The sequence below is a fragment of the Argopecten irradians genome, chromosome 8, assembly GCF_041381155.1.
Source record: "Argopecten irradians isolate NY chromosome 8, Ai_NY, whole genome shotgun sequence".
In the NCBI taxonomy this organism is placed as follows: domain Eukaryota; kingdom Metazoa; phylum Mollusca; class Bivalvia; order Pectinida; family Pectinidae; genus Argopecten; species Argopecten irradians.
Window position 1 is genome coordinate 29,337,287 of NC_091141.1, and position 20,363 is coordinate 29,357,649.

Here is a 20,363-nt window from a genome sequence, read left to right on the forward strand (position 1 = left end):
TGTGTATCTAACATATTTTATGTATATATTAATGGAATGGATAGTGTTGTTTTGTAAGACATCCAGTATAGACTTCTTTTTCAATATTTAGGGTTAAAACCGGTCAGGAATGGGTTATACGTCCAGGCTGTAGGTGGGTGGTTTTCAATGGGGTACTCGGGGTTCCCACAAGTAATTGACACGTCCTTAAAAGACCATGGAACATAATCAATCTATATAAAACGCAATCTGTTTTTGTGTTCAGCTACTATTACGCATTCATTTTAGTCATTTCTTCTGTTTCAACCATGCTTTGTAAATTGTATCTTTTAGGCCGATAAGTTTAACAGTTAATTCCCAACTTGGAGACACCGCCAAGGGTAGTTAATAAATTTCATGAAAATGTTAGACAGAGTTGCCTTTCCATAAATGACCTGCTTATTAATTCGTGAGCATAATTTATCTTTTTTTCTCTATGTATAACTCTTATATATCAGTGATATTAATTACTTCGAAGTGAATAGTGTAGTGAAATTTGAGTTGTCTACTTTACACTGTCTGTAGGTCTCTGGTGAACGGGCTCATTACGAAGACAGATTGTGTAAATTTAGAGATGAAATGTGTAATGCTTTCGCATCCAGATCATGGAATTGACTAGTTTATATCAATATAGTTCTGATCAGCTCTTTTGGGTTCAACTTTTGCTCTAGAACTGATCTTATCTGTCCTTGAAATCCTTTAGAGGTTAAAAAATTTACTTTTTTTTTGTCAATTGGTATACATTTGTAATTTTGGAGTGAGCTTATTGAGAAAATAAGAGCAAAATTGAGGGTTTTTTGCGGCTGGTTTTTGGTCATATTTTATTAGTTGCAACCTAATTTTTTTTCAGATATATTATGACATAATATGTAATAATCTTTTCTTTATGCTTCGTTTACTAAGTTATACTTCTATAGTAATGAGCCAGTTCTGGAACTTTGCTTTGCTTTAATACTCAGTTCTGGATATGTTTTGGTAGAAATTCCAAAAATGTGGGGTGGGGTAGAGAATATGAGTTATTTCCCCCTGATCTTCAAGTTCATTTCAGTTGTTCACTTATCCCTGCAGTACACTACCTATGCTATAGATAAGTCAAAGTCAAAAGTCTAGGTTCAATATTATTGAGGTATTTTCATTTCAAAATTGTTTCAATTTTCATGATATCAAAACTCCCATCTTGTAATCAGACCTTATGGAAATGTAGCTTTTCAAAAATGATGCATTTGAAAAAAAAATGTCAAATGTTATATTTTCTCATTTTTACCTCCCATGACTGCGAAACAGTCCGGCGGATGTAAATGTATGGCCTGACAAATTTAGTCCATTGTTGCCTTGTGGACAGGGTTTATCTTTGTCGTAGATAATAGACATGTTTGTAATGCCAGATTTTTAAATTTTTATGAATTTTGAAAAGTAAGTTTGAACTAGAAAGTGAGCAATCGGTAAATTTTGATCAAAATTGGGCCCTTTCTGTATACCAGCTATATATAACATATGCTGCAACGCTGCAGACAGTGTTTATGCCTTGTAAGTGAGAGCGCTTTTTACGACTATTATGCCGTCTGCTGTAGTAGCCTACCTGTACTCCAGCTGTCCTATTATTATCTTTGTCGACCCACATACAGCAGTATTGTTTAAAAGACATCGATTCCAATTAGGGAAGCACGGTTGACATACAGCGTAAACATGTACAAGTATAAAAGTTAGGATATTAGTCTTGTATATTCAATATTTTAAGGAATAAAAACATGATGATAAGACTGTAATGGCAGAGGTCAGGTGTTAGTGCACACAGGTGTATGTTTTTGGCTACAGTCACCTTTCATATGTATCGTGCAAGTATCGATGATATTACTTTTGATATAATTATGTACATGTAGTACGTCAAGTCAAACCGTTAATTGTCACCTTATATTAGATCACTGGTTCGATTAATGCATGAAGTTACGTATACAGTGTATTATTTAATTCTGGTTAATATGAACACATGTCTAGTCGTACTAGATACAATGTGCAAGGGCCCCAAAGGTCGGCGCACAGTTTTTCCCCAGTCTTGCTAAAATCTGTCGACAATCTAGCGCTTTAAAATACAGCATCCACGGTATTCAATATTTTAATTTACAATTAATTCAAACTCAATTAAGTGTCACTTTTAATAATTATCTGAACATTCCTGAAGCCTATATATTTTTGACTGCATTTTGTTTAAAATGACAACAAAAATATCTGATCAATATAAGCTGATACGCATTAAATATGTATTGGCTCATGCACACACAATTACTGTTCTATATCAGCAAACATATAGTATGTCTATTTTCATTTTTCATTTTTTTAGCATTTTGTAATGGAAGTCGTTAATAAAAAGCATACGGATATATATTGGTTTCAATTGTACTCTTTCCTAAGAATAAACAAAACATTGTGATAAGATAAAACACGATTACTTGATGCTCTGTCAGTTTAAGCGGAGTTAATAGGGTAAACACAATCAGAGACAGAAATTTTTCGATGATCAATTAATTTATTTAACCAGCAAATACAGTAATTCATTCATATTAGGTTATTGAAAATGTGTTTAACATGTAAATCAAATAAGAAACATGACAAACTAGACACGATAAAGGTGCAATCTAACACTAACGTGAAAAAATGTAATATTTGTTCTCAAAAACAGTCATTGTACAGGAATATTATTTTGTTCTTGCTATTTCTTCCTATTTCCTCTGAAAATGTTGAGTTCACACATATGTGATAAAGGTCTTGCATCACCCTTCTAGCTGGAACTACTTCTAAAGGGGAATTCGCTTTTAACACACACACACACACACACACACACACACACACATACATACATTTTATGGAAATTCATTTCTAAATGTCATACTTATGTCTTAGAAGTAGGTCCCATATGTGTGTAATAGTTTTGCGTAATAGATAAGTTCCCGATAAATCTTGTTTAACCAATCAATGAAAACATTGTTCTCGCACGTGCGATCGAATATTTAGCCCCTCATTCCAGTACAAATGACAATATGATTTCAGAAAATAACTAGAAATGAATCTACTCATCTTATATCAACTACAACAGTACTATCCAAATAATTTAAACTGATGTTACACATGCGTCGGACTAAACAATAGCAATATCCCAGGCCTACTCAATAAAACGACAATACCAACATACACTTGTCATCGTATACTTGGATATGTTTCTTGAGCATTTACTACTTTTCATTGCATCTTTTATACTTGTATATCTTCCTTCTCTTACTAGACAAGTTGCGTTCAGGAAACACAGTTAAATTCAATATGGCACATTGTATTGATACATTGACCTCCAACATGTTTTAAATGAATATATGACGTGCTCTGACGTAGTGACTATGTTGGGAAATATTGTTATGAATGTGAAAGTATTAGTTGAAAAATGTTTTGTGTGTATTTGTTTCTCATAAACACTTTGACAAATTTTCAATTAAATGGTAAATCGATCTTTAAATAATCAGAATTGAATGCATATTACACACTACATGAACTTTCACGTGATGGCAGTTTGATTTATGATTATTATTATATGGTGGTTTTGTCATCATCAAACAGTCATACACTCAAAGTTAGCCAGACAAAATTGTCCATATGTGTTGATCTGGATTGCAGGAAATTCAAAATATCATTCAGGGTTACGCACTCTCGTGGAATGTCCCTCTGCCCAACACACGAGTGCGGTCCAACTCGTCAGATCAACATATATGAATAGAATTGCATATGCATATCAACTTAAGGTATTTTAATGTGTACAGTTAATTCACAAACTATCAGTCATTAACTAGTTACCATTGTATAACAGTATAATAATCAGTTTATGTCAATTCAATAATTTTATACTACACATACTTTGCTTTTTAGCAGCCTAATAACATAACTCAAGTAGACGCTTGATCAGTGTGGGAAAATACAAATACAATCATATGAAAATGTATACCATGGATCAATAATACATTGTAATTGCGTTTTACAATTGATCACAAACATATAAAGATATAAACAATGACATCAATGATGTTACAGACACAATATACTTTAAAAGTAATTGACAAAAACCTCAAACATGAAATATGAATCTCGCATAAACATTAAATATTATATTTAATTTTATAATCGGTGTTCGTGCTGGTTTCTGATTGGTTATTAAATTTCTCAGATATATTGATCAAATGCAGTATTCCGGAAATATGGGTAAAGAGAACGCGACTTTACTGAACTGAGCACAGAGATCTCTCTCACGAGTCCAACATCCTGTGTCAAAAACAATGATGGTAATATCCTTTTAGATGTTATGTCATGATATTTATAGCATATAGCGTTACAGGCTTTTTTAAAAATCCATGACACTAGATTAACCTATTGTGACGTCAGTAGTCTGCAGCTTATGGTGGAAGACTATAAGGTTTGTGCGATTAACGATGATCAACAGAACGAGCAACATATACAATATTGTCAGACGGAAAATTGATCCAGCGGTATAATTTTTCTATTCAACCACTCTCAAAACAATAATCATATATAATACATATCGACCTGTTTTCAGGTGGATACGGTAAGTTATTAACCCAAGAAAGTGATATTACCTTATGCTTTCGGCCTAGGTTGATTTAATTTTATTGTGTTGATAACTCATCGTATCTACAAGGAAATAGGCCAAAACTTGTATCATTAATATACAGCTATGATATATTATATACAGACAGTTTTGCAGTGTGCCGTGCCAAATTTGCATAATCGATACAACACGAAAGGTAAATATAATGGACAATTCATTGTCTAAACCAAAGAAAAAAAGATGATATTAAAAAGTGTAAATGTGGGGTTAACACATAGCGCCACTAAGACATGGTATTTCTTCTACACACAATGCCATATAGGTGGTCAATATTGATGATGTATGTGTTGTCTGTGATCTTGTTGGACATCACCGTTCTTTCAGCGTGTCACTCTTCAAACCATTTCTAAAAGAGAAGAAGCGTGATGGTATTAGTCATCTCGACGAATTGTTTTTCTTTGATGCAAAATTGATAAAATATCATACTAAATATTGTTAATATTGTCGAATGCAGATTTGTCCATGAAGTTCGTTAAAGGTCCGTTTTGGTCTTGTATGTTACCATAAATATCCGACGCTGTTTTGAATCGGCTTACATGTAAAGTCATCTTTAAAGACTTAAATAACATAGTCTTGAAAATAACTTCCATATCTCTAACGATTATCTGATGCTAAATCATGAGAAAAATACATTATTTAGGGAGCACAATATGTTTATGTTGATAGGTAAGCTAGACACGAGGTCGATATATACTAAAACGGAGCAAGCGATAGAAAACGACAAAACAAGTCACCATTCTTTGCCTTTGTCAAATTATATCAAATCCTAATTTCAATTGGAAACAATTTAAAGGAAAAATGAAGTATCTATATTGATCTGAAGATAGCTTATGATTTTACTCACATATATGTCTAAAACATCAATGAATTTAATCTATAATCTCAAATGCTGAACATTGTTCACTCAATGCATTGAAAGTCGTCATTATACCATAGAAATATCATGGTGACATTTTCCTACCATCATGATATTTAAGTTAGCGTTGCTTATTTCTTATAGTAATAGTTAGTTAAGGAATACTATAGCTGGAGATATGATAACGTATGTTTCACCCAAATTACATTAATATTGCATTTGTATTACAAATGGGTAATATTCCGCTTATATTCACATGTTTATATACACGTTCTGCAATAAAATACAATGTAAACGTGTATAAACACCATCCATTAGCAAACGGCATCGATCAATACAAAAATTAATCCTGAACCAGCCGGCTAAACCTTAAGTTTTCCCTGTCGTTAATACTAATTAGGATATTACAATATCAAAATATCGATTTAACGTTCTATCTACTTAAATATTTAAAACATTCCTTTAATCGGAAAGTGTTAGTTATTTTCTTCGCTGTTTTAATGTCTTTCATTAAAAGTCGTTACCGCGGAAATTATTTGTGATTCTGTAGTGATAAGTCAGATTTGAAATTGATTAGCGTCGTGCGACTAGTGGTGGTATCTTCCGTAGCAATGTCAACTTATCCAGTTAATAATTATGCGTCGATTTCGGAAGTAGTCGTACCCATACGTTTCAAATAAGTATTGTCCTTTTTGTCCATGATTTGTCGTTATTGTTTTACAACAACTCATCATTACATATTGCAATACATAGAATATAAGGAACTAATAACGATACATAGATAAGTAATTCATGAGGTAAGTATGCCGTCTCATATTTTTGCTGATCAGATCAACTTTATTCAGCTGCAAACATATATCTTGACTTCCGAAGATGAGTATGCCACCAGGATGTGTAATAAGGCGACCCCTACTTACTTATGCAAATACCTCAACAGGTCTTTTGGCTCAAAATGTCGACATATTTATCTCGGTAAACCCCGATTCAATAACACGACATATAAAAATACGATGTCAGAAATATGTCGCTAGTTTGGATATCCTGTCTTGTTTTGGAATATCTTTAATTCGATGTTCGCTATACAATAATTTATTTCACCAAAATAAATACATTTGTGTAAGTTGTTTTGATAATTAATTATTTTTCTCATAATATCCGTATCCATTTATACAGCGTTGTTGGCTCTTGTAAAAGATAGGAGTTATAGCCCTTGGTTATTTCTTTATTTACCAGTAAGTAGCTAAATATAGCCCACACACGTACCATGGGGCATGCTTTTCAGGTCCCTTTCTGGAGCATCACGTGTTATCAGTGTGCGGGGTCAGCCTGACCTTTGACCATCACGCGTGATCAGCGCGTGGGGTCAGTATGTCTGTTTGGTGCTATAACCCTGATTGACCAATCGTACTAGGCCACGGTATATTTGGACCAATCTACGATGCGCGTCACCCAGTAGGGATTCTGGCCTCGCGTCACTACTGTCCATAATCAGATATTCGACTAGAGCGTCTCCACGTTCTTCTGTGTGTTAACTTTAAGTATAAACCCTGGTTTTTCGGACTCATGGTGTCTTTTATAAAAGATTTTTGAAGCGGAGACGTGAACATAACCTTATACCTTGGGCATCAAAACAGGTATTATTTAACCATTTCTGATTGTTTATTTCAACAATGGCTATGCCAGTGCTTATCTTTGGCCATTCGTATATTCGTAGACTGGATCAGATGACTTCCGATTTTCATAATAACTTCGAGTTCTTTAATCTCGGTTTGGACGGAACGGAAATTCAGGTGGTTTGTTATGGATTAGGAGGGGGAACGAATTGTCCCGGACCAAAATCGCTCCAAAATAAGTTAACTTTATTAAGAGACATACAACCTCGTATTGTCGTGTTACAGTGTGGCGGGAACGATTTGACTAGGGATTGCTCTGTCAACGAACTCGCCCAGGACATAATAAGTTTCGCGCTGCTTGTATCGAACGCACCTTCGGTTCGCCGTGTTGTGATCGGACAACTGTTACCAAGATTTTCCAACCGTCTTCGCTCCAGCTACAATGACGATGTTGTTAAAATGAATGTAACATTAGAATGCATGGCCATTGAGCATGATGCTCTTGCATTCTGGCATCATCGTGGCTTTTGGGCGAATCCTCGCCCACTATATGCAAGGGACATGGTTCACCTCAACAATGTCGGCATGAAAAAGTTCAGTAAAAGCATGCGAGCGGCTATCGTTTTCCATTCTCGACGAATGTAATTTATTAAGCATCTGATCCAGGTATACATATTTATATTTGCAATTTCTTTTTAATATTATCGGCTTAATTTTATACCTATAGACTGTCTGTCTCATACTTGACAGCTATAAGCCAAGGGAAACAACTCCTATATCTTCATGACAACATTTGATTTGGATAGGAGCTGAGCATGATATCTGCAGTAACCCCAATCCACCCCCCCCCCTTTCTTTTGCTTCGGCTATGTTGTCATTAACGTCTTACTACGGCCCAGAATCTTGTATTTGTTTTGTTCATCAAATTTTAATTTTACATAGGCCTACCTGTATAATTTGCTGTAGAGTGAAGATCTCCAGTGAAAATTTCTATAAAAAGTTTATAACAACAACAGAATTTTCTTTGTCATCATAATATAGGCCCATAATTTCTATTGATATAATCATTATACAATTACACATTGTTGGTTATAGATCTAGTTTAACCGTCTAAAAGATAATTTTGTTTTAAGCTTTGGTCTTATGATTTTATTTTAATTAATTACTTTCATATTAACACAGGCAAATATGACCCACCTTTTTTCTGCGGGTCTTTGATGGTCATATACATTCTTTGCGTGTGATACTGTGTATTTATTTGCATGTCAATAGTTAAAATATATCGAGTATGACCCATCCTCATCGACTCATGTTTTTAATACAGGATGTACATTGATTTGTTTCCTGTCACATGGACTGAGAGTATGATGGGCCCTCTGATATCTATAAACTTTATGGCATATTTCAATTTTTGTTTTGTTTTTACCTGTATATACTCTATATATATCCCCACCCTCGATCAACAGATGTGCATTTTTGTGGAATTATTTCATCTTGCTGCATATTCCCCTTGTACTATGTTGGTTCGAGTATGATGGGCCCTCTGATATTGAAATAGAGGTAATATTATTCATAATTTTTTAATTAAATTTGGAGATCGAGTATGACCCACCCTCTAATTTGTGAATTCCATGAAAATCACCTAATATTGAGTATAAGCTCAAAGTGTAATTTTCTAATCACAAAATTATGAGTATGATGGGCCCTCTGATGTCTGCTATCGCATCGTTGTATTGAGTATTACCTACCCTCGAATCCAGATATTATTGATGTATTTTTTTTATTATATATTTTCAATACATCTTTGGATATTGAGTATGATGGGCCCTCTAATGCAGTCAATTTTGTTCGGTTTGTCTGTTTATACAGCAGTTTTTTTTTTTTTTCTCCTGCATCTAATTATAGCTATCCTTATGGCATAAATTTTCTATTGGTTTCGATCATTCTTCTTTCAGAAAAATCAAAATGTCCGGTCGAGGTAAAGGGGCAAGGCCTATAAGGAAAAAATCCATCTCTCAACCTCAGGGGACACCATCAGAGCCTCCTAAAAAAGGCAAAAGCAGACTACAACTTCGCGTTCTGTGACGACTGAAACAAATTCGAACAATACTACTACTCCAGTTGATGTGCCATCAACATCCAGTGGCAATTTGTATCAAAATCATGAGTTTGTGGCGAATATTGTCAGCCAGGTGATGGAAAAAAAAACATCCAGCCTAGTGGCATCAGTTGTGGCAGAGACATTAAAGTCCCTCAGTTCTGATAAAGATCGAGAGCCATCCTCAACTAATGTTCAGTCGGTGTCAGACTCGGCATCAGCTGTCAGGGATATCGATAGATCTGATGCAGTAACGCCGGACAGTGCAGCTAACATACGGGATCATGACATTTCGGGCATTCAGGGACCTTCCCATAACCTTGAGCATCCAGCTGCTAGTACCGCTACTGCAGCTGACGTAACAGTGTCGGACCATTTAGGTGCTACCTCTGCTATCTTAGGTAATTTACCTGACAATGACAGATTGTTAAATCAAAACTTACCTCTGGGCTTCAATGTCAGTGACAAAATGAGGTCTAAAATCTTCAACAATGAATTTGTTGATTTTTCATCTTTGATTTTTCCAATTGATGAGAATGATACTCATTTTAACATTACAATGAGGGGGAATGGTGGTTTAGGTTTGACTGCTCATACCAAAAACAAAAAGATATATCATGTAGGGCAATGGAGTCAGGCCTATGACATTTTCGTGTCAATCCACACAACAAAATTTCCACAGGATATCCAAGGGCTTCTCAAATATGGTCACACAATTCGTTTATTAAATGATACTTATGGTTTTTATGCCGCACAATATTATGACGAGAATTTCAGAAAACTTAGACGCATCCAACCAATTCAGTGGGACACAGTTCATAATGAACTGTGGCGGCTCGCATCTCTGAGAGCCTCTAATAACAATCAAAGTAACAATGTTAATTATAAGAACCGCTCTAAAGCCCAGGATAATAAACATTCCAATTTTAAGAGCAGTCAACCCTTCTCCAACAATCCCTTTCGGAAAGGCGACCACAGAAGTAAGTTGCCCAGAGGTTTCTGTTGGTCATATTGTTCCGAGGGCAAATGTCAGCAGCCCCTCATTTGTAAATATAAACATGAATGATACATCTGTGGAAAAAAACACTCAGCCAAGAACTGCCCCCCAGCCACTGACAAGCCTACCAACACCCGTTCATCCTCATAGACTAGCTTTTCATTTGAAAAACTATGTTAAAGAGAAAACGTCTATCCTTATTAAAGGGTTTTCCGAAGGTTTCCAGTTTGGTATTAGTGGTGACCCCCCTCTTTTCGAGCCAACCAACCATAAATCTGCTATGGATAACCCTACTGCTGTTCAGGAAAAACTCGATAAAGAAATAGCTAAGAACAGGATTGCGGGTCCTTTTACATTCCCTCCCTTAAAGAATCTTTCTATTTCTCCATTGGGTCTTGTTCCAAAAAAGAAGACTGGGAAATTTAGACTTATCCATAATCTTTCCTATCCCAATGGTCAATCAATCAACGACCTCACCCCAAAGGAGATTTCGGCTGTACAATATGAGACCATTGAAAATGCCATAGCTCTTGTTCAAAAGTTTGGGCCCAACTGTTTAATGGCTAAGGCTGACATTGAAGATGCTTTCCGGTTAATGTCATTAATAAATGACCTTTTAACAACATACCAATTTTGTTTATTATTGCTAGTCAACGTATATAGCAACAAATCAAGCTTCAGTCTCTGAACATATACAAGCTTTCACAAATATAGTTTATTTCACCAAAATAAATGCATTTGTGTAAGTTGTTTTGATAATTAATTATTTTTCTCATAATATCCGTATCCATTTATACAGCGTTGTTGGCTCTTGTAAAAGATAGGAGTTATAGCCCTTGGTCATTTCTTTATTTACCAGCAAGTAGCTAAATATAGCCCACACACGTACCATGGGGCATGCTTTTCAGGTCCCTTTCTGGAGCATCACGTGTTATCAGTGTGCGGGGTCAGCCTGACCTTTGACCATCACGCGTGATCAGCGCGTGGGGTCAGTATGTCTGTTTGGTGCTATAACCCTGATTGACCAATCGTACTAGGCCACGGTATATTTGGACCAATCTACGATGCGCGTCACCCAGTAGGGATTCTGGCCTCGCGTCACTACTGTCCATAATCAGATATTCGACTAGAGCGTCTCCACGTTCTTCTGTGTGTTAACTTTAAGTATAAACCCTGGTTTTTCGGACTCATGGTGTCTTTTATAAACCCTCCCTTTCTTACCCTCCCCTTATCTTTTTTACTTGAGCCATATTGTATACATTATTTTTATGCCTTGTACTTGCCATATTTTGTACCCCATCTTTGTTGCTACAATAATTCATTTTGTCAAACAAATGTAATGTTTGTCATTATCTAATATTGAAGTATGTTTTTCAATTAAACTCGTATGAGTTTAATGTCATTAATAAATGACCTTTTAACAACATACCAATTTTGTTTATTATTGCTAGTCAACGTATATAGCAACAAAACAAGCTTCAGTCTCTGAACATATACAAGCTTTCACAAATTATGTCGTCCAAATGCATGTCAGTCAGAGCATTTCTATAAAATAGTTTATGTCATAAGTACATCATTTGAATGATTTAATCAAAAACGTAGTTATCCATATGAATATATACCACGTTATTATTTGGAAATCAATGCAGGAATTTGTCAGTGGTATAACATTGGAAAATAAAATAAAAAACAGACTTAATGTACATTGCCTGTGATATTATGATAACAAAATTTATTTCAAATTCGAAATACACTATATGAGAATAGACAAATGACGTTTATTGAACGAGAAAATAATGTTATCATTAAAATTATGCCAAAACACTAAATGTATCGTTTTTTTTAATACAAGTTAACGTACTTTATTGTTTTATTATTATATAACATCCATGACACATGTTATAGCCTGTAGACAATATGTCGATATTACCATTGTTGTCTACAAATGTATATAACACATGTTCTTTAACTAGATTATTTTTATTACAATAATACATATACGGTATTCTAGTTCTAGCAAGGTTTCGAAATAGACAATATTTTAAAGGTCGAGTGGATGTTTGTCATGTACTTAAACCAAATTATCTGTGAGTACTCTGCTAATTATACGATGTCTAAAAAATATGGTTAGTCTCAATAAGGCAGATAAATAGACAATATTTCAAAAGTCGCGTGGATGTTCCACATTATGATCAGATCCCACTTTATACAGTGAGTTAATGTCATTTCCACAGGTAATACTGTAATATAGATCATCAAAGATCCTATTTGGTACTGTATGTTATCATAATTATTATTAATGATTTTATGCTGTTAAGAATTGTCTTACAGATAAAGTGATCTTTAAGATTTAGATTGCATAGTCATGATAATAATAAATTTCATATCCCGCACGATTATTTAATGCTATGTTACGAGAAACAATATATGTTTATTTTTATAAGCTAAAAATGAGGTCAATATATACTACACGGAACAGCAGAAGACGACTAATATCATATTGCAATTGAAATTTGGAAACAATATTACGCAAAGATGAATTATATTTATTAATCTGAAGATAGTTTATGGTTATGCTACCATATACCGCGGTATGTCTAAAACATAAATGCATTTAAATTGTAATATCAAATGCTGAATATTGTTCAGTCATACAATTACGTAATACATTTTAAAGTCAAGGTATTAAAAGTTGTCATTATATCATATGAATATCCCTATCATCGTTCTATCTAAGTAAGCGTTCAATTATATCTTGTCCCATTTGTAACACGTAACATTGCGAGCAACATCATTATGTACATGAAAATATGAACTAAATTACATTCATATTGGATTTATAATACCATTGGGTATTAAACAATTAAATGCGATTTAATTGTTGGGTATTTTACACAGTAGTAACGTCTCCCCTGTCATTAATACTAATAAGGATATTGAAATGTCAACAAATCAATTTAACGTTCCATCTACTTAAAGGTTCAAATCTTTATTAGGAAATACTACTAATTCGCTATTCTGATGCCTTTGTCCAAAAGCCGTCACCACAAAGAACTATTTGTGATTTTGTATTGATAAGTCTGGTTCGAAACTGATTAGCGTCGAGCGAGTTCAGTTACAAAATATGCTTCGATTTTTGAAGCAGTCGTACCCATATGTTTCAAATATGTTTTGTACTTTTTTGCCCTTGATTGTCTTCATTTTTTGCAAAACTACATACTGCAGTACATAGGATTTGATGTTTATCTAATAACGATATACCTTAGATAGGTATTGCATAGTGTGATAAAGTCATGTCATATCTTTGCCAGTCGTCTAAGCTTATCACGACAAGATCCATGATATTCAGCTGCGAAAGTATATCTTGACTTCCGAAGATGAGTTTACCGTAAATATGTGTAATAACGCTACCCCGACTTAATAATGCAAATACCTCAACAGGTCCTGTTATGACCCGAAACGTATCTCGGTAAACCCCGGGTTACCATAGCACGACATACAATACCACAATGGCAGAAATGTGTCGTTATTTTGGACATACTGTCTTCATTTATTTTAAATCGAATGTTTAAAATATCACGTCGACATGTCATGTACATGCCAGTCAGCGCATTTAAACACTAGTTTCTGCCAAGTGCACATTTTTATTGATGTGTGCAAATGCATAGTAATTATGTTATTCAGATGGATTACATCATTCCTGTTTGTAGATTAATTCGGGAAATATATTAGTTGTATAACATTAGGAAACATAATAAGAATCAGGACAGCCGTTATGTTCATTGTCTATAACATTATGATAACAAAATTACTAATTGATTTTAATTAAAAACATACTATATGCGAAGAGAGAAACGACGTTTGTGGATGAGAAGATAATGCAATCATTATAATTATGACAAGCACTAGATACATCACTTCCTATAGATACAAATTAACGAACTACATTGTTCTATGATTAACCAACATCAGGTACATATGTACATGAACACCGGTATCAAGTATTGACATGCACTTTGACTAAATTGTCTTTTATTCCAATAATAACTTTACGGTATTGCAATTCTAGCAAGGTATATAAATAGACAATATTTTAAAAGTCGAGTGGATGTTTGTCACGTATTTAAACCAAATCATCTGTGAGTACTGTACGATATTATAAAAAAGTGATGGCTAGTCTCAATAAGGTAGATATCTAACAAGACAATATTTCAAAAGTCGCGTGTGTGTTTCACATTATGATCAAATACCAATTTATACAGTGAGTTAATGTCATTTCAACAGGTAACATTATAATATTGAAACGGTTTTTGAAAGAAACGAAAATGTATTAAACGGTAGCATTCCTGATCATTAATATTATATACATGACCTTATACACTTAGTCCTAAATGCTAAACTAGCCATAACTACAAAATATACTTACCCAACATTTCGGGCACCGCCACTCCTAAGTTAAAGATAAAGAAAGATAAATGGATTGTGTGATAATGTGAACATATAAAATGGTTATTTTTGTTGTAGTTACAAACCGTTGATAAATATTTCAATCAACAATTGTATTTTGTTGTGTTGGTTTAATTCAGTAACATCATTAGCATTATCACACAAAAGTTAGATAGTGTTAACGCGGTGTTAAATTTAGTTCTGGATATGAATTGATTTTACAATATACAGAGACATTCAGTCAAAAATTCAAACAAATAGAGTTGCAATAACTCTATTATTAAGTAGTACGGTCCAAGTACTTGAACGCGTGATATCAAAGACGTTATTTCATTCCTTTGTCTATCTCTAGGTGGTTTGTGAAGGGGACCATAACACTCTCGCTACATACGAGTTATCCTTGGTAACGGCATATTGCAGGTTAACATAACATGTGGTATAGTAATGGTGTCTATGGTGTTATTAGGTACATCCAACAATGGAAAATCATCATAAAATGACATCGATGACGTAAACTTGGTGTAGCAAACATGTCATGTCATTTCGAAAAACACATGATAAATCTTCATAATATAGGAAATTCGACATTAGGCATTTTCACCATACTAAACTGATTCAGGGGAAATCCGAGTTTCTAGGAAACGTAAAATAATACGGAAAATATGTACAAAATAGTATATGTGTACCTTTACAAATATTTATTGTAACCATTTCTACATATGATTACAATTCGCCAATGGATGTAAAAATACATTACATCAAAGTGGATTTGTTGTTTTACCTGCGCATACATTACATTATAAATTGCAAGAAAAGGTGTATAATTACAAAACTGAAAACCACATGTGTAAATGTCAATAATACATAATCATTTAATGGTTGTCTACTTAAGGTTTACACTTCTATGCCTACTTACCAATGTTACAACACGTAATGTTAGATGAACTGATGGTAATTTAGCAATTTAGTATCTGTCACTGAAATAGGTGGCGGTTATTGCACAATTTTAAACGTCATTTTTTTCAAAAAAAAAAAAAGATATATGTTACAGCATTTTTTTCGGTACATATGACTGATGTATGTGTTGGATAGGTTATATTGTAACATAACTCTCCTGTCCAGGCATAGTGTTAGACTTTGTTATACATATCATAGAGGTAACATAATACCATATTATATATAATTATGACGTGCAAATTGATATGATACATTGCATGATTGTCATGGTAGTCAGAAGGGTAACATCCGACTGGAATTTAGTCTGTCATATATAAACACCTAAGTTATGCGTTCATATCCATTTACTTCAGTTGAAATAAGAATCATATACCCTTGAATATGTAATATGAAACAATTAAATCGATATGGAATGACATATAATATCCACATGAAGATGACTGCTCTGTTAAATTATTGAACTCGTTAATTGAAAATCAGATATTCGCATTTAAAAACGGTCCATTCCGCATAGTGATTCACTACTTAACGTTATCCTTTGATATAACCTCCAATACTTGACAGGGAAACCCCGCGCTTGCAAGGGAACAGAAAACTGTGTTTAACTGAGGTAGTGAAAAGACAGCTCACGCGCGCTTGACAATGACGTCATCGATACATGCGGAGAGTATTGTCGAGAAATTTATCAAATTTCTTAACAATTTAACAACGCTTAACAATTTAATGTCGACACTATTAAATAATTCTAAATAAGTTAGTTTTTTTACAATATGAGAGATAAATACTCAAACATAGATCTGTCAAGTTTCAAGTATTTGAACCCTCGTGAATGATTTTGGCCGCCAATTATCGGCAAGCCTCGGGGTGAGATATCCCTGTCGACATGACAGACCACTTTAAGATTATATCATTTCTAAATATTTTGGAATTCAGCTAACGATATTTACTTATACAATACAAGCTGTCATTTGATTGAAGTATGTTACGCTTAGAATGAATTGACACACATGATTAAATTTGTTTTTCAGGAATCTTACGGGCTTGTTTGACGAAATTTCGTCGTTCTGAGTACGTTTCACATATTTTGATTCACGTGGTTTATATAGCGGTCGGTCCTAAATTGGTTGTCAAGCGGAACAAACAAAATGGCTACTACCCGCATTGCTGATGTCTCAAGAATTGTCAACATTATCTTTTAAACATGTTACTTAAGTTTTTTTTAATCTCTAATGAAAGCTTTTTAACTTTCACTTATTATCCATTTAAAGAGTAAGAATAGAGTTACATTAACATTGGGTGGCGTATTCCTATAGCAGTAACAAAGGGATATATTTATTCTTACCATATGTTTGTTTAGCAATTAAGTTGTCATTCTACAGTTATATTTTGCAGACAAAGCACATTTGTTACTTCGAACGCGAAGACATGATACCAGTGGTATATGATTATTTCTAACTAAACGGGTAAATGCTACATTGAATCCGATACTTTCAATTCAACCAATCTTGTTGAAGAAATAAGAATGGGCAACAGGCTAGGCATATATGAGCCCTCTACTAGCTAGCGATTATACAAATTAAATTATGTACATGCATTCAGTTGGTTAAGCAAAATATTAATTGAACAAATAAGGTAAGTATTAAAAGAATATTATTTATTTACCATCTATTATAATCCTATAGATAGTCTAAAGATAAATTCCATATTGATATATTTTTTAATAACTGTATAAGGGAGATAATTCATTAATAGACAAAATAATATATAGTTGTGCCATAGTTATATAATATATCAGGTTGATAAACCACTAATACTTCTTTTTGAGGTTTTCTCAGTTTTAATGGGTATATAACCCGATATTTAAAGGTGATGCATTATTTTAGAGATTTTATGGAGGCAAATACAACACTGAGAGGACAGAGGCAAAAACTGGCCAGGATACATCACCGTGTACATGATTAGATAACAGATAATAAAGGTAAATAAACAGGTAATACCCACACATTAAACAGTACCGTTCACAGTTCAACGTATACATCAAAATATTTATTAAAACGTTTTTTTTTTAGTGCAAAGGTTTTTAACATCATAAATGTGAAGTATATAGTTTACGGATATATGTGTTTGATGCAACCGGGCTGAATCATCTACAGCGTGTTATTAAACGTATACAAAACTCATGATAGCCACCGAATCATGATACTATTTCTGTTGAAAACCATTGACCATATCTAATAGACGATGGCTTGTTTTACGGTATATATGTTTATAATCCTGGTCGAACGTCTGTGTGATGTGATTCTACTGTTAATGTCCGTAACATAATTGAAACAAAAATGAGAGAATCCATTTATGTAATTGTCTAACTTAACAACTCATTGTTTGGTATCATTTAGAGATCAAAAGGTTTGTCAGTTGACATTTTGATATGTTACACAACTATTTGTATCCCGATTCGGCTGACGTTATAGTATATGTATGTGTATAAAGTCCTGTTTTGGTAAACTTTGTATAATTTCCGACAGTATTTAATATGACAACACAATATGTTTTCTAATATAAAAAGACAAACTTTTTAAACATTGTTTAGATATAGGGTATTCGACTTTTAAAATGTTGGAATACTCTGAATTGTATTCCATAGTATCTTCCGATAAAGCAGAAAAACAAAAGACCATTAAAACGTAGCAAGTTACAATACTATTACGAATAGCGAATGGGTTCAGGAGAATACGTTACTGCTTACGGAAACAGGACACACTTAATCAATTAATATCATTACTCAGATTGTCATCTACATAATTACTGGAGAGCTTTAAAATTAAGAAAAGAAAGATCCGATGGCAGAGAACAGTTTATCAATTAGTTTTCAAAAGATGTAACGTATGATAATAACAGTGTGCGCTGTTTGATATTTTATCAAACCATAAGTACGTTGTTAGTATTAAAACTAGAAAACATGAATTCAGTAATGTAATGAAATCCTAATATTATTACTTATTTTCAGATCAGGTATTATGAAACTTAATTAGTCAGATATTTTATAACTATATTCAATTCCAACAACTTAAAGTCGATACCTTCCTATCATATCAACACAGGTATAGGTGCACAGATGATATCCAAGTTACAGACATATAAATATATGTTATAAAAATTGCAAATGGAATATTTGACTGAGATTGACTATTTAGAATTAATGTATAAAGGTTACTATTTCAGAATTATGTGTGTCTACATTCACACTATTTATTATATTTTTGGAGTTTGTGTAATTTTACTTATGATTTACGTGCTATTTTTTTTAATATTAGAAACATCCAATGATTCATAATAGCAGTAGTATGTTTTAATCTATAAGCGGAATATGTGATATTTAATCGATTTCTTTATTAAATCTCTTCATTGTGAATGAATGTGTAAGTTCTTGGAATATTGAATATGATATTCACTATGCGATTTAATATGCATTATTTGTCGTTTTTTTAACATTTTTACAATTATGTTTACAGAACAAAACCAATATATATACCAATGTATTAGTTTATATTATGTATTTGATATATAATGTTTTAGCTACGTGGCTAAGTCCTATCGGACTGGTGTTGATAATTCATGATTAATTCACAAATCTTGCTAAAAAACATGTACAGCGATGATTTGATATTATTCTGTAGGGAACACACCTGATATGTAATTGTTTTTTTTTAATGTATTGGATTCGGATTTCTGTTTACTCTAATGATTAATCTTAAAACTGTATTAATAGTTGCGTTTGTTTGTAATATTGTAAACGATTTAGAATGGGTATATAGTTAGCGTCATGTAATGTATTTGTATCAGGTGGTATACATCTACATAAATTAATCATTTTTCTGCGTTCAACTCGAACATAATACAGTCACATATCCGTAAGTCGAACTGCAAAGAACTCGGTTAATAATTCGAGGAACAAGGAGTATTCGAATCATCCGTGGTATGTCATTTACTCAAATATTCAAATTATGATAAAAAATATATGTCAATGACTTGGGTTTTGTGTTTAACAATATTTTGATTGTTTCTAAAAACAATTTATTGTTGTAATACAACTAGTGTATACAAATGGATAAAATGTACATAACAATGATGTTAAAGATGCTCCACCGCCGACAGAGCATACATTATATTCATTGTTTAAACAATAATTGGTCTTCAATCGTGTATATATATGTCTAATTTACACAAAAAATAATATGAAATAACTCATGTTGCCTTTGGTGCATGTGCAATGAGTACCTCATTTCATATAGGATATAGTGCGACGGATTTTTTTCGGGATGCAATTAATTATTTTTCATATTTTTAACTTAAAGTAAAATAAGAACCTCAAACTTTTCAATGGTGGTAACGGTGCAAAGTAAGTAACTTTTGAAACTGAAGAAAAATACCAAATCGTCTGCTCCTGTTTTTGATAGTGAAAAAATACCATTTGTCGGCGGTGGAGCATCTTTAAAAATCAATATGAAAGGCCACGCTTCTGTTCGACAAATCGAGATGCCTGATTTAATTACTGTCTTTGATAGAAAGGGGGTTAATTTCTGTTAATAGAAAGAAGGGTATTTGACGACTAGCGGTTCGAGCTATCCGAGGTTTTAATACATGAAATACACAGAGACCAATTAGTCAGTGTTAGGATTTGTAGCATAATTGAATAAAAGTGTATGAATGTAATA

The 20,363-nt window shown here is 33.3% G+C and overlaps 2 protein-coding genes across 3 annotated transcripts in view; one reads left to right on the plus strand and one right to left on the minus strand.

Moving 5' to 3' along the window:
- The window catches only part of LOC138329825 (tropomyosin-like), a 1,360,115-nt gene that overhangs the window by 408,632 nt on the left and 931,120 nt on the right, over positions 1 to 20,363 (minus strand). The window lies entirely within an intron of this gene.
- LOC138330083 (uncharacterized) lies at positions 6,853 to 10,836 on the plus strand. 2 transcript variants are annotated; one of them, XM_069277456.1, is made up of 2 exons: positions 6,853 to 7,816; positions 9,106 to 10,836. In XM_069277456.1, exon 2 carries the CDS (start codon positions 9,346 to 9,348, stop codon positions 10,312 to 10,314), a length of 969 nt encoding a protein of 322 aa, XP_069133557.1. In that variant the 5' UTR covers positions 6,853 to 7,816; positions 9,106 to 9,345; the 3' UTR covers positions 10,315 to 10,836. The 2 variants fall into 2 exon arrangements, with proteins under 2 accessions (XP_069133557.1, XP_069133558.1); XM_069277457.1 differs by having other exon boundaries at positions 6,853 to 7,171.